Source organism: Felis catus, chromosome E1 (genome assembly GCF_018350175.1).
Source record: "Felis catus isolate Fca126 chromosome E1, F.catus_Fca126_mat1.0, whole genome shotgun sequence".
Taxonomy (NCBI): Eukaryota; Metazoa; Chordata; class Mammalia; order Carnivora; family Felidae; genus Felis; species Felis catus.
In genome coordinates, this window is record NC_058381.1 from 9,711,840 (window position 1) to 9,726,542 (window position 14,703).

The window sequence follows — 14,703 nt, forward strand, 5'->3', positions numbered from 1 at the left end:
TTCAATTAGATATAGTAGAAACACATCTCAGCATAAACTGTCTTGTTGAAACTCTGTTGAAATTGACCTTGGTCTTCATTTATCATAATTATGAAATACATAAAACTTTGGTGTTTTCATTTGGATTTTCATTCTGTTTCATAATGTACCCTCACATGTGTAGTGCATAGTTTGTCGTTCAACAGAAATGCTTCATGTCGTGAGATCCTCCCTAACAGAATGAAACCTCTTTCTATTTATTGACTATGAAGTGTTGGGCTTAAGGACGGAGAAACCCGGGCAGGAAGCTAATGGGAATGCCTCTATTAGGGGACCTTGTGACGAATTTCCCTTTGAAACCATGGCCTCCTACTCCAGCCAATCTGCTGAAGGTTTTGAGGGATGTAACCTGTAACCTCCATCCCAGACCATGGGGACTGACACTTCTCTTGGCAGATTTGCCTGAAACAAAAGCAATTCCAATCACTTCTTGTTAAAATCAGAGGTTATTCCTTACTTTCTTTAATGCGATTGGTGGTCATTACGGTGGGTCTCGATGCCTGTCACCCAGAGGGAAATGCCGACTGTACCCTCTGGCCTCCCTGCTCTCCCTCTCCACCCACTCCTGCCCAGTTCATGGGGATTCTCCCTTGATGGAGGTTCTGCTCTGGAGGTGTCACACACCTTCACAGACTGTTCAGCGACTCCATGAACTTCTTTGGATCATGTCCACGCCTTCTGCAGATTTGGGGGTTGTGCTTCAAAAGAGATCCTGCCCTCGTCTTCCCATTGACTGGTGGAAGGAGGTGCTACCTTCCTTCTCAGTCCCTGGCACTAGGGAAGGGGGAGCAAAGTCAGCTGTTGGCTGGATTCCAGACAGTAGGGAATGTGTGGGATTGCTTGCTTTTTTCAAAACTCTGGTTGGCATTAGAAATAGAAAAGTATTAGGGAAATAAATTATATGTTCATCAAATCTAACAGAATAGGGAACCTCTTTACTTCTGCTGAGTTGACAGCTCCCTGTCATTTCTTAGGGCCATAAACCATTTTCTGGATTATACAGCCCACTTGCAAAGGGCCAGGTTTATTGTCAGTATGCCATCTTGTTTGTTCAGAATGCCATATTTGTGGCAGGCAGGTGGCTTGAGGTTATTAGTGTTTGAAACCAGTCTTGACACCTCTGTGGCATGCTAGGGAGTCCGTCGCCTTATCAAAGTGAATAAAACATTCCCAGTTGTAAAGCAGACCTTGTCATGGTTGGAAAGTGTACGTAGGAAAATCTTCCTCATATCTTAGTATTTCCTAATAATAATAAATACTCAGAAGAAACTTAGGAAACTGGTACTTACCAGGGTGAGAAATCAGGAAAGTCAGATAAAGCAAGTGAAGGATCCATGGTGTTGAAATGATTTAGTGAGGGGTCATAATGGAAAAGTAGATAATTTCTTCCTGATGGACTGTGATATTTCATAGAACAAAGGGATCAAAGGTCATGATGAGGACAAATAGGATCAACAACAATGAAAAGGTGGGATGGGTGGGGCACAAGTGATTGTTACAGAGAACATTTTCTGATTTCAGGATCGTGGAGGTAAAGCAGTACCCACTGATGATGGCAATTGTGACTTCACCATTGGGGAGTTTAATAGGCGTGACCTGAAAGTGTTTCTTTAAGTTTTATTTATTTATTTTTAAGAGAGACAGGGACAACGTGAGTAGGGGAGAGGCAGAGAGAGAGAGGGAGAGAGAGAATCCCAAGCAGGATCCACGTTGCCAGCACAGAGCCCAGTGGGGGCTTGAACCCATGAAACCGTGAGATCATGACCTGAGCCGAAACCAAGATTCAGACGCTTAACTGACTGACTCACCCAGGTGGCCCGAAAGTATTTCAGTTGTAGGATATTTTGTTGCTAGAAAAGGCATTGTTAGGCATTTTGAAGTCAGAAGAATAATGGCAAGGCATAATGAGCCATGTGATAAAATCATTTATTTGTCCTTCGGAATATTTGAGAAGTCAGCCCATAACACCAAAAGAGACAAAAGGCATCATAGGTAGATTTCTGAAATTTGAAAAAGGAAGCAATTTTTGAAATACCAGAGTTCACCAATGTTCTGGAAGTGGCATTTGGGAGCAAGGATACAGATTCTTCTTTTTGCCATGGATTCGAGGAAGGCATAATTTCGGACCTCTTTTGGAGAGGCCAGCAAGGTCTTGGTTATCTTAAGAAAAAAGCCAGGTTTGGTGAGTAGGTAAAGGACTTTGAGATGCTATTGAGAGTTAAGGAAAATTTTACCTCAAATTAATGAGTACTTCCTGTTGTCTGGTGACAGGAACAGGTAAGAGGACAGACAGTTATTAGGAGGCAGCATTGACTTTGGCCTGGATCAGAATGAAAGATTGAGGTAGGAGGGCAAACACTTTCCAAACAACCAGAATAAGGGAACTTGTTTTTTGCTATACCCAGCACATGTAGACACCTCTTTGGTCAAGATGCCTCCTAGGAACTGAGGATACTTAGATGATTAAGATTGGGTCCTTGTCCTTGAGACTGTAGCACAGTGAGACAGACCCTGATAACCAGTTACACGGCACCCTGTGGTAAGTGCTGCGAGCAAATGGAAACCATGCAGGGTGGAAGGTAGGGAGACGGGGCCCGGAGCTTCTTGTGGAAATCAAGAAAAGCCTCACAGGAGATGTAGCGTTTTGAACTGAATTTCAGAAGCTGTGTAGGAGTTTAGTAGGCGAGGAGGGGTGGGAAGGGTGTTCCAGGCAAAGACATGTAATGCTGGGTGTGTTTAGGCAAATTCAGAGCAGCAACCAGTGTAGGAAAGGGAGGAGGATTGGAAGAGGTACAGCCGGGGCAGGGGCTGTGCGCTGTAATGTCACGTGGCAGTTCAGTCCCACTTACGATAGACGGTCTTTATTTCTACATTAAATAAAAATAATACTAACACAAACTTAATTTCACCTTTTCTTTTGGAGTCACAATTTTAGCAAAGATAAAAGGTTCCGTAATCTTTTTCTCTTGTAGTCTTTGTTCATATACATATTTACAATTACAGAGTTGTAATACAGTTTAGAGATATTTGAGTGTTTTACTTCTTTTCACTTTACTATATCCTTAGTGTGTTTTCAAATAATTTTAGGCTTCATGATGACCATAGCCATCTACTATTCATTAAGTGAATGTTCATGCAGAAGAATAAAAGCATAAAGATGTTTCTTAGAATATCATCCACGGCGATGAAAAAGTTGGAAGCGTATTAGGTGTCTAATACGAAGGGAAACGGGTTGGTAAATTTCACGTTATCAGATTATAAGGTAGAATTGAAATGTTTGAGTGACAGATGAGATGTAGGAGTTACAGAAAGAGAGAACCAACCTCAGATTTCAGGTTTCTAAGTGGAATCTTAACACTTTCACCTCTCTGATGGGTCCAGACACTGGGAACATGAGTATGTGCTTTTAAGCAATACATGTGGAATATATTCAAGAGTCTTAGGCTGATTCTTAATACACTACCCCTAATTACATTGTAAGTGACTAATAAGTTAGTTGTCAATTAAATTTTTTGCAAAGATATTTATTGTAATTTGTCATCACAGTTTGAGGAGCTGTTTCTTTTACCCTTGAATCTGACAAATAGTGGTTCATTCCAGCAGCAAATTGCCCGACCCTCACAAGAAGAAAAAGTAGAAGAAAAAGAGGAAGATAAAGCAGAAAAAACAGAAAAAAAAGAAGAGGAAAAGAAAGACGAAGAAGAGAAAGATGACAAGGAGGACTCTAAGTGAGTTAAATAATTAGATATTATTCTTATTTCTTTTTTTTTTTTTTTTTTACATTTTATTTAATTTTGAGAGAGAGAGAGAGAGAGAGAGAGAGAGAGAGAGAGAGAGAGAGAGAGAATCAGAAGCAGGCTCCAGGCTCTGAGCTGTCAGCACAGAGCTCAATGTGGGGCTCGAACTCACAAACTGAGATCATGACCTGAGCTGAAGTCAGATACTTCACCGACTGAACCACCCAGGCACCCCTATTATTCTTATTTCTAAATAACCTATGAAATCTGTCAAAGGCGTACAATTTTAGATAAAAGAATGAATGGGGTACGTGCTTTGACCATCTATAGTTATTATTTGACATAATGAAGGAACGGGATATTCTGGTAAATAGAACTTTTGGCTTAATGGACTTAATTGCCAGACATGAGATGTTACTTTTCAGAAGGGATAGACTACAGTAATATATACTCATCACTGAGATCCACTGAATGTAATTTAATCCTTGACTTGGATCTTTTTGTGTGTACCTTTGATAGTTTACATTAATGTAAGAATGCTGGTAAATGGTTTTCTTTTCTATTAATACCTTACATTCCAGCTTTATTGGTTTTATTTATCATATAAAGTAGAGTTCCTGGTTTGTTAGTGGTTCTGTTGCTGTTTTCCTGGTTATAAAAGTAATTCCTGTTCATTATCGAAAGTTAGGAAAAGAGGGGAGAATATTAAGAAGATTAACCTGTGAGTCTGCCACTTGGAGACAGCTACTGTTGATACCTTTGTGTACCTATTGGGGTGGGGCGGGGGGCGGTGGGGGGCTTAGCAGCCCAGTTGGCTGTTTTCCCACCAAGGATCAGCTTGTTTGAGGCATTATTTACACAGAATAAAATTCACCAATTTTAAGTGTATACGTGGATATATTTTGACAGATGTATGCAGTGGTGTAACTGTGGCCCCAACTGTGATACTGTGATGTAGAATGTTCCCATCACTCCCAAAAGTTCCCACGTGCTCCTTTGCACTAGGCCCCCCCCCCCTCCCCACACCACCGCCACCATTCCCAGCCTCTGGCAACTACTAATCTGCTTGCCTTTTCTAGAATTTCGTATAAATGGAGTTATGCAGTATGTGGTCTCCTGTGCACGGCTTCTTTTACTCAGCGTAATGACTTTGGGATCCGTGCAGGTTGTTGCATGTGTCAGTAGTTGTAGTTTAGTTCCTTTTTAATATCTGTCGTCTTACTTCCGTAACCCTCTTGGAAATACCGAAGGTTGACCTGGTTTTGTGACAACTGCAGCCCACATCACTTAGTATGGTTGCTAAAGAGGTGGGTGCTCATGCCATTGCCATTCTGATTTTGGCTCTTTAGGAAGACGACTCTTAAATTTGGTTTTGTTAGTTGTTGAGGTAAAACATTTACCCTCCCACGTGGTCAGTGGTTCTCATATGGAACGGCCATATCTTGGTTTTTACTTTTTTCTTAAAATCTCTATTAACAAGCGTTCATTTATTAGTGATGCGAGCTAGCTCTTATAGAGGATGCAAAAATACGTAAGATGTATACCATTCTCGAGTAGTTTTTGATCTAGTAGGGGAAAACTAGGGAAGGTAGGTGCAAGTACCGTTTAAGAAATGAGCAGAGCCAGTAAAGGATGTTGGGAGATTGAGAAGAGGTCAGGGTTACTTCCGTCTGGATGGTTTAGAGGACTTTCTGCAGGAGCTAGTGGTTAATGTGGAAAGAACACAGGGAATAGCATGAATTGATGTGCTGCTATGAGAAATGGCAGATAATGGTTTCATTAGACGGGGACACAGGATGGCTGAAGAAGGAAAGTGGAAGGTGGATTGGGGTTACATTATGTACAGCCTTAGTGAAGCTAAAATAGACTTTGTTCAGGAGGCTGTGTTAGGAGTTGTTTGGGAGTAGGTAGCGGTTTGAACGGATGGAATGGTTTCTTGCCAAAGCTATTCTGCTAGAATGTTGACCCACAAGAGGCAAAGAATGAATGGATTGGAGATGTAGGTCAGGGAAGAGTGGTTTGGGGTACCAAGGCACTGATACGGAAAGTGGTAGTAGAAATGGAGATGGTGGAATGAATGGGAAAACTGTTACCGAGATGTACTAACCAAACCTTGGCATGAGGTCACGTATAGGAAGTACAGAAAGAGGGGAGGAGCTAAAGACGATGTCAGTTCTGTAAATGTGAATGAATATGATCATGATTGGAAGCAGAGTGGTTACGGCCACGTTTTTCGATGCGTCGAGCTTGTATTGTTGAAGAATCCGGGGGGTGTTGTTGGGAATGCCAGCAGATACTTGGGAAGACAAGTCTGGATCTTGTCCCAGTGGAATAGATGAGAATGGGGTAACCACATAGAGATTTAAGGCCAAGGCGAGCCTTGGGAAATCAAGAGGAAGAGAGGAAAGAGAGCCAGAACAGCAGCAGGGATGTTAGGAAAGCATGAAGTCCTAAAAGCTCAGCTGAGAAGGATATAAAGAGAATTGCCCGTAGGGTCAGTTGCAGCAGGATGATTAACGTGACAAGAATTGAGAAAAGTTGTTGGATTTGCAATTTGTAAGTCCTTGGTGACTCCGCTCTCCCCACCTCCACCCCCACCCCCACCCCCATTGGTGACTTTTGACAAAACTTTAAGAGGAGGCTTAAATAGCCAGATTGGTAAGGGAATAAAGAAGTGAAGAGAGAGGGCTACATGGCAACTTCAAGGGCAGTTTAGGACTGAAGGGGAAAAATTCTTGAAGAATTATTTTATTTTGGGGGGAAAACAGTAACTTGGTAAGCTACAACAGATCTTTGCTTGAAGTAGATAAAATTTGAAAATCAACACCTTCCATTAAGCAAAAGTAGTTGAGTCTTTGAGTATCGCCACCTGTCCACGTTTGCAAAAATGTTCTTTAAGGACTTTGTTTTTAAATCTAACAGCCCTGGGAGGTACACAGTACAGAGAATAGTCCTTCCAGTACTGCATGTAGTACTGTTGCTAGTAATAGTAATGACCATTTATCGATTGATTGGTTGATCGATTGTTTAGTTTTTCCTAAGTGCTGGAGGGAGGTTTATCCTTAATAATAGCAAACACACATAGTTTACTGTGTTCCAGGCACTATTCTGAACATTTGATATGAATGAACTCCTTTGATCGTTAAAATAGCTCTATGTAACATACTGTTTATCATCCTGACTTATAGCTGAGAAAAATTGAGGCCCGTGTAGGTGAGGTAGCTTCTCAAGGTCATCACATGGCAAGTAGATCACACAGCTCTGGTACCAACCCTGACAGCCTGGCTCCAGACCGTTCTCCCAACCACTGGGCCATACTACCCCATTTGCACGTAATTAGTATTGCAGATGGTTGGGAATATTGAGCCGGGTTTAATGACACGGTATGGTAGATTATTACTGATGGGATTTTGGGCTGATGGTGGGGGTTCGGAGCTGACAACCAAGAATTCTTGAAGATATCTTTTGGTGCAAAAAGGTGATTTTGTTAAAAGCACGGGGACAGGACCTGAGGGCAGAAGGACTATGCTATAAGTGTGGGGGTGATTGCTTTATGGAATGGGTTGTGGGGGGGGCAGATAAAGTCTGGAGGGACTTCCTAAAGGGATTTTCATATGCTAAAGACTCACAGATTATTGGTTGCCTAGCTATTGTCAAGCTGAGATTGTTCCCTCTAGCAGAGCATTAACATTAAGACCCACAGGGAGTGCCTAGACTTTAGGCTATTGTTGGGATTGCCTTTTTCTTGTAAACTGGTGAAGTCTCTTACCAGTTTAAGTGTTTGGTTTTTTTGTCCTTTCCTGTTTTGGGGCCACCAGGAGCTCCTGAGGAATACTGCGCATATCCCACTTTGGAAGGGGGTGGTGCTAGCTTGTGCTTGGCCCTCAGCTGGCCTTGTGGTCCTTCATCATTACTATGGAAAGGGCCTCCGTGTCAGCCTCTCCATTTCACAGAGGGGAAAACTTACCTTGGAGCAAAGGCAAGAAATCCGGACTCTGGACTGCAGCTCTAGGGGCTTTTCTGCATCCATTTTCCTCAGAGTGCTGTCATACGTAATAGGTGATTTGAAATGCGTTTGAATTTTAAGCCCATTAATGAATAAAATAGACCTTTGTGAAATATCTTAATTTGAGCTAGTCAGAACTCTTCAAAATTGGGGTATGGCAACATTTTTCATAAATTTTATTTTGAGTAACTGAGAAATTGGGTAATTGTATTTAAATTGTATTAAAAAAAACCTCAAAGCTGCAACCTCCTTAGGTATACGCATTCTTCTAAATCACACAAAATTTTCATTTCCTTTTGCTTCCAGAGAAAATACCAAGGAAAAGGACAAGACAGAAGGTGCAACCGAAGAAACGGAGGAGAGAGAGCAGGCCACACCCCGGGGGCGAAAGACCGCCAACAGTCAGGGCCGCAGAAAGGGCCGGATCACCAGGTCCATGACCAACGAAGCCGCGGCTGCCAGTGCTGCGGCCGCTGCCGCCACTGAGGAGCCCCCACCGCCTCTGCCACCGCCACCAGAACCCAGTGAGTGGGAGAGATTGAACAGGCCATAATTTTGTTTGGGATTCTCTTTCAATGCTCGGGTAGAGCAGGAGGGACCCCTGGTATCCAGGATCTAGAAATACTCTGAAATTCTGGCCTTTAAAAATTTTTTTAAGTTTTTATTTTAATCACCAGGTCCTCCTTAATCCCCATCATCTATTTCACCCATCTCCCCACCCAGCTCTCCTCTGGTAACCTTCAGTGTGTCCTCTATAGCTAAGAGTCTGTTTCTTGGTTTGTCTGTCTGTCTGTCTGTCTGTCTCTCTCTCTCTCTCTGTCTCTCTCTCTCTTTTTCCTTTTGCTAGTTGGCTTTGTTTCTTAAATTCCACAGATGAGTGAAATTGTATTGTATTTTGTCTTTCTCTCTTTCACTTAGTATTATACTCTGGCTCCATTCATATTGTTGCAGATGGTGTGATTCCATTCTTTTTTACGGCTGAATAATACTCTCTTGTTTGAATAATATTCAGATGTGGTATGCCATCTTTATCCATTCATCAGTGGATGGACACTTGGGCTGCTTCTGTATCTTGGCGGTTGTCAGTAATGCTGCTATAAACATAGGAGTGCATGTATACCTTTGAATTAGTGTTTTTGTATTCTTTGGGTAAATACCCAGTTGTGGGATTGCTGAGTTGTAGGTTAATTCTACTTTTCACTTTTTGAGGAACCCTCATACTGTTTTCCACAGTGGCCGCACCAGTGTGCATTCCCACCAACAGTGCACGAGGATTCCTTTTTGTTCACATCCTCGCCAGCACTTGTTGGTTTTTGCGTTTTTGCTTTTAGTCATTCTGACAGGTGTGAGGTGATCTTTCATTGTGGTTTAGATTTGCGTGTCCCTGATGGTGAGTGATACGAGCATCTTTTCATGCATCTCTTGGCTGTCTGGATGTCTTTGGGGAAATGTCTGTTCATGTCTTTTGCTCATTTTTAAATCGGATTATTTTTTGGGTGTTGAGTTTTATAAGTTCTTAATATATTTTGGATACTAACCCTTTCTCAGCCATGTCATTTGCAGATATCTTCTCCCATTCCATAGGCTACCTTTTAGTTTTGTTGATTGTTTCCTTTGCCTTGCAGAAGCTTTTTATTTTGATGTAGTCCCAATAGTCTATTTTTGCTTTTGTTTCCGTTGCCTCAGGGGATCTATTTAGAAAAAAGTTGCTACGGCCCGTGTCAGAGAAATTACTGCCTGTGCTCTTTTGTAGGATTTTTATGGTTTCAGGTCTTACATTTAGATCTTTAATCCATTTTGAATGTATTTTTGTGTATGGTGTAAGAGAGTGGTCCAGTTTCATTGTTTTGCGTGTTGCTGTTCAGTTTTCCCAACATCATTTGTTGAAGAGACTTTCTTTCTCCCCCTTTGGTATTCTTTCCTGCTTTGTTAAAGATGAGTTGACCATATAGTTGTGGGTTTATTTCTCGGTTTTCTGTTCTGTTTCGTTGATCTATGTGTCTATTTTTGTGCCAGTACCATACTGTTTTGATTGCTAGAACTTTGTTGTATAACTTGGAGTCTGAAATTGTGATGCCTCCAGCTTTGCTTTTCTTTTTCAAGACTGCTTTGCCTATTTGGGGTCTTTGGTGGTCCCATACAAATTTTAGGATTGTTTGTTCTAGTTCTATGAATTTTGTGTATTTTGATAGAGAATGCATTGAATGGGTAGATTGCTTTGGGTAGTGTAGACATTTTAACAATATATGTCCTTCCAATCCATGAGCATGGAATGCCTTTCCGTTTCTTTGTTTTGTCTTGAATATCTTTTATCATTATGTTAGAGATTTCAGAGTACAGATCTTTGACCTCTTTGGTTAGATTTATTCTTAGATATCTTATTATTTTTGGTGCAATTGTAAATGGGATTGTTTTCTTATTTTCTCTTCTGCTTCATTATTGATGTATAGAAACGGAACAGATTTATGTACATTGATTTTATACCCTGAGACTTTACTGAATTTGTCTGTCAGTTCTAGCAATCTTTCGGGTTTTTTGTTTATAGTATCATATCATCTGCAAACAGTGAAAGTTTTATTTCTCCATGGCCTTTAAATTTTTTAGACTTTAACATCAGTGTGTTTTGGAAAAGATCCGCCCCAACCTTGCTATCTTAATACAGTGGTTTTTCTTTTGACTTAGTTGTAACCTTAGTGTGTATGCCACTTTTTCTGATGTTTTAACTTGGTGTATATTAGAAATATTTTCTAGTTTCTAAGCGATCTTCATTTTTCACTTTTTGATGGCTGTGAAATGTTGGCATTATGTTCCCTGAGGCACACAATTTCTTGAACCGTTCATTCCCCGTTGGTGAAAATCATGATTAGGCTGTCCCCATCTCCTGCCTACCGCCCCACCACCTTTAAACTAATATGATAAGAGTCTAAGGAAAAAACAAATCTTGAGTCGCATCACATTTTTTTTCTGTTAAATTATTTTTTATAGAAATAAATTATTAGACAAGGGAATACTGGGGCTGGGGGTCCAAGTGTTTTTCTTTCTTTTACTGAGTATTGTCTCACTAGTTTATAAAGGAATGATGTTAATGATGTGTACCATCAAAATTGTGAAGACCACCAAAATCAGTGATACCAATTTTATCATAATGTGAGGCAGGAAAGAAACCAGGTTCTGGGGATGGCGAGGAGGATGGAAGGAAAATAAGTAGACAGGCACACACACAGGGCCAGGTCATGATGGACCTTGTTTAAATTAATCCTGCTTTGCTTACAAAATGGGAGCTTACAGAGGTTTTTAAATAGAGGCATGCTGTAATTAGATTGGTGTTTTAGAAAGCGAACTGGTGACCGTTGTGGAGGTCAGGTTGGAGAGAGTAAGGGCTGGAGGCGGAGGGACCAACTAGAAGGGCGTCATTGTGCATGCATGCACTGGCCCAGGCAAGAGGAGGGTGGATTCAGATCAGAATTGACATACGTCCATGGATGGGAGTAGTAAATGGGAGGAAAGATTAAAAAATTGGTTTGAGGAGCCTGGTAATAATTTGAGTGACTGGGTGGATGATAGTACTGTTGAGAGGGGGAAATAGCAAGAGCTCATTTCACGCGTGATAGTCTTTATTTCCTTTCTAAAGTAAAAGAGAAAGTGTTCGGTTCGTGGTCCATCTGTGTTTACTAGCTGTTAGAAAATGAGGATGGACAGAAGGGCCTCTGGGAGTGAGGAGGAGATGGGTGTTTAGAGAACAGGAGAAAACTGGACAGGAAGGGGGAGCGTTGTTTCTTGTTTGACACCTCAGGAGAGGAGGGACGGAGCCCTGATAACGTGTGCAGGCACTTGGCGAGGCGCGACTTCTTAGATAAGAAACTAGTGATGTTCAAACATGAAGACATGGATGGAGCTTCAAAGAACATTGTGAAAGATCTAATACAGAGGTTTTGAATATTCATTCCCCTTGAGTTGGTGGGGGAGAGGCTGCCATCATCTTGTTTCCATAGTTGACTAGACCTTATGCTTCGAACAGGCTTTATGTCAGATAAATAGGTTGGGGCCATATAATCTGTGAATGAAAGATTGATCTTAGTATTTCTCTGCCTTATTGGGTTCTCTATCTTTATTTCAGTTTCCACAGAACCTGTAGAAACCTCTCGATGGACAGAAGAAGAAATGGAAGTTGCGAAAAAAGGTAAATGATAGTACTTTAGATTCTAAAGAGTTTTTGTTTTTGTTTTGTTTTGGTTTGGTTTTTTAAGGTTATTAATAATAAGTCAGAGGGGCCCAATTTTTTTTTATTTTTTATTTTTATTTTTTTTTTAATTTTTTTTTTCAACGTTTATTTATTTTTGGGACAGAGAGAGCCAGAGCATGAACGGGGAGGGGCAGAGAGAGAGGGAGACACAGAATCGGAAACAGGCTCCAGGCTCCGAGCCATCAGCCCAGAGCCCGACGCGGGGCTCGAACTCACGGACCGCGAGATCGTGACCTGGCTGAAGTCGGACGCTTAACCGACTGCGCCACCCAGGCGCCCCCCAATTTTTTTTTTAATTGCAAAAAGGAGAACATTCTTCTACGGTGGTAAACAGAATTCAGAAGTAGACTCAGGTTCTTTAGGATGGTATGGTACCTTCTCAGGTACCTCGCTGTGCCTTGGTTAAGAGGCCCACTTTGGAGGGATTGAAGATTCTCTGTACAGTTTTATTTTGAATGTTATTTCATTAGAGAGCAAGTGGGCTATTTTCACTTTTCCAGAATAGCTGTGATTAAATGCTATTAAAGCTGTTTTAGAGGGTATTTTAATATAAAGAGTCTATATTTTCTGTTATTTAAAAGTTGGATTTAATAGCATGGTACATATTTTTTTCAGTGTGTATTTGGTAAGGCATTTGGTTATAAACTAGTAAGAAATTGCACCATGATTCAAAGGAGAGGGCATGAACTTTGGAGCCAGACCAATGTTTGAATTTTGTCTCTGCCACTCATCGCTGTGTGGCCCTGATCTTACTTACTCTGGAACATTATGAATCTTGTATTTTCTTGTGGTTGCTTATTAATGTAGTATAATTTAAAATTGAAGTACAGTTTCCAATAGGATAAATAATTGGTTTATAAATAAAAAATAGTTTGTTTTAAGTAAACTAATTCTGAGAAAGAGTAGCCAACCTTAAAGTTCTGAAGAGAAATTATTGTAAATGGGTTGACCTTTTAGTGACACATTTCAGATTTATTTTTTTTCTTTTTTAAAAGAAATGTTTTTGTTTTACATTTATTTAGTTTTGAGAGATAGAGACAGAGCATAAGTGGGGGAGGGGCAGAGAGAGAGGGAGACACAGAATTGGAAGCAGGCTCCAGGCTCTGAGCTGTCAGCACAGAGCCTGACACGGGGCTCAAACTCACAAACCGTGATGAGATCAGGACCTGAGCCAAAGTCAGACGCCCAACCGACTGAGCCACCCAGGCGTCCCCAGATTTATTTTCTATGTAAATAGGTAGGAATGATAACGTTTAGGAATCCTATAAACCACTTTTACCAAAAAAATATAGCAGTTTAAAGTTTTCTGTGTTCAAAATATTTTTATTTGACGTTTATTTGCCATGATTAGCAAATTTGTGATTTGCCATGATTACATGTAAAAGATTCACATTTGTTCTCATCTTATTATCAGAATGTCATAGTGGAGGGGCGCCTGGGTGGCTCAGTCGGTTAAGCACCTGATTTCGGCTCACGTCATGATGTCATGGTTCAAGAGTTGGAGCCCTGCATCAGGCTGTGTGCTGACAGCTCAGAGCCTGGAGCCTGCCTTGGATTCTGTGTCTCCCTCTCTCTCTGGCCCTCCCCTGCTCATACTCTCTCCAAAATAAATAAAAAATTAAAAACATTAAAATAAGAAAAGAATGTTCTAGTGGAACAGGTAGATGTTGGCTCCATCACAGGGCGATCTTTTTCCGGTAGCTGCAGCTCCATGTGACTGTTTAGCCTCCATTCAGCTCTGTTCATGTGTTAGGCAAGATTTGGAAGTTATCTTCCAATTGTCATTAGTAAGGAACTACTTGAAAGACTGATGTCTTCCTGTAAATTGTCGAATTTGTACTAGAAAATTCCTGTTTGGGTACACCTGTATCTAAAGTATATCCCTGTCTGTATAGCTCTCTGTATAGCATTTATATACTCACATTCCTTACAGATAGGTATGTGTATGTATAGATGCAATTTGACTAAAAAGTGCTAGATTGCATAGGTTTCTGTGATGCATTGTATTACAACAGGCTTTTATCTAAAAAATTTTTTTTCTAACGTTTATTTCTGAGAAAGAGAGCATGAGGGGGGGAGGGGCAGAGAGAGAGGGAGACATAGAATCTGAAGCAGGCTCCAGGCTCCGAGCTGTCAGCACAGAGCCCGATGTGGGGCTCGAACCCATGAACTGCGATATCTTGACCTGAGCCAAAGTCAGACGCTTAACCGACTGAGCCACCCAGGTGCCCCTACAACAGGCTTAAGAAAAAACAAACAAACAAACAAACAAACAAACAAAAAAACTGGTTTATTTTTTTGAGAGTATTTCTTGATTATGAATGAAGATAGGCTAATTATAAATATAGTCATATGTGTGTGTGTATATATATATATATATATATATATATGTATGGTCTTTATCTTGTGTTATTTATATTACTTTATTAACTTTATATCGATATACTGTTTCCAAAGATTTAGAAGTACCTAATCACTCAGTTTACAAGTGTTTGAGTTGTTATTCTGTATCGAACATTGTCCTAGCTCTCCAGAAGACCCATAGTAAGGACAAGGTTGAGACCTTCAATTAATGGCCATGTTGTAAATCTGGGTGGCAAAATAGAGCTGTCAGTGCGTTGAGAGTCAATATGTATTTAAGTATATATTGAAATATATCAGTAAATAATTAAAAACAT

At 40.7% G+C, this 14,703-nt stretch overlaps 1 protein-coding gene across 13 annotated transcripts in view; it reads left to right on the forward strand.

The window, feature by feature from the left end:
- Positions 1-14,703, forward strand: part of NCOR1 (nuclear receptor corepressor 1) — a 159,778-nt gene that overhangs the window by 80,836 nt on the left and 64,239 nt on the right. For 8 of the 13 annotated variants that reach the window (XM_023244071.2, XM_023244079.2, XM_023244076.2 and 5 more), the window contains 3 exons: positions 3,640-3,767; positions 8,089-8,306; positions 11,900-11,962. In XM_023244071.2, the coding sequence (XP_023099839.1) occupies positions 3,640-3,767; positions 8,089-8,306; positions 11,900-11,962 (409 nt within the window). The remainder of the gene's footprint in view (positions 1-3,639; positions 3,768-8,088; positions 8,307-11,899; positions 11,963-14,703) is intronic. The other 5 variants (XM_023244072.2, XM_023244075.2, XM_023244083.2 and 2 more) reach the window with 1 other exon arrangement.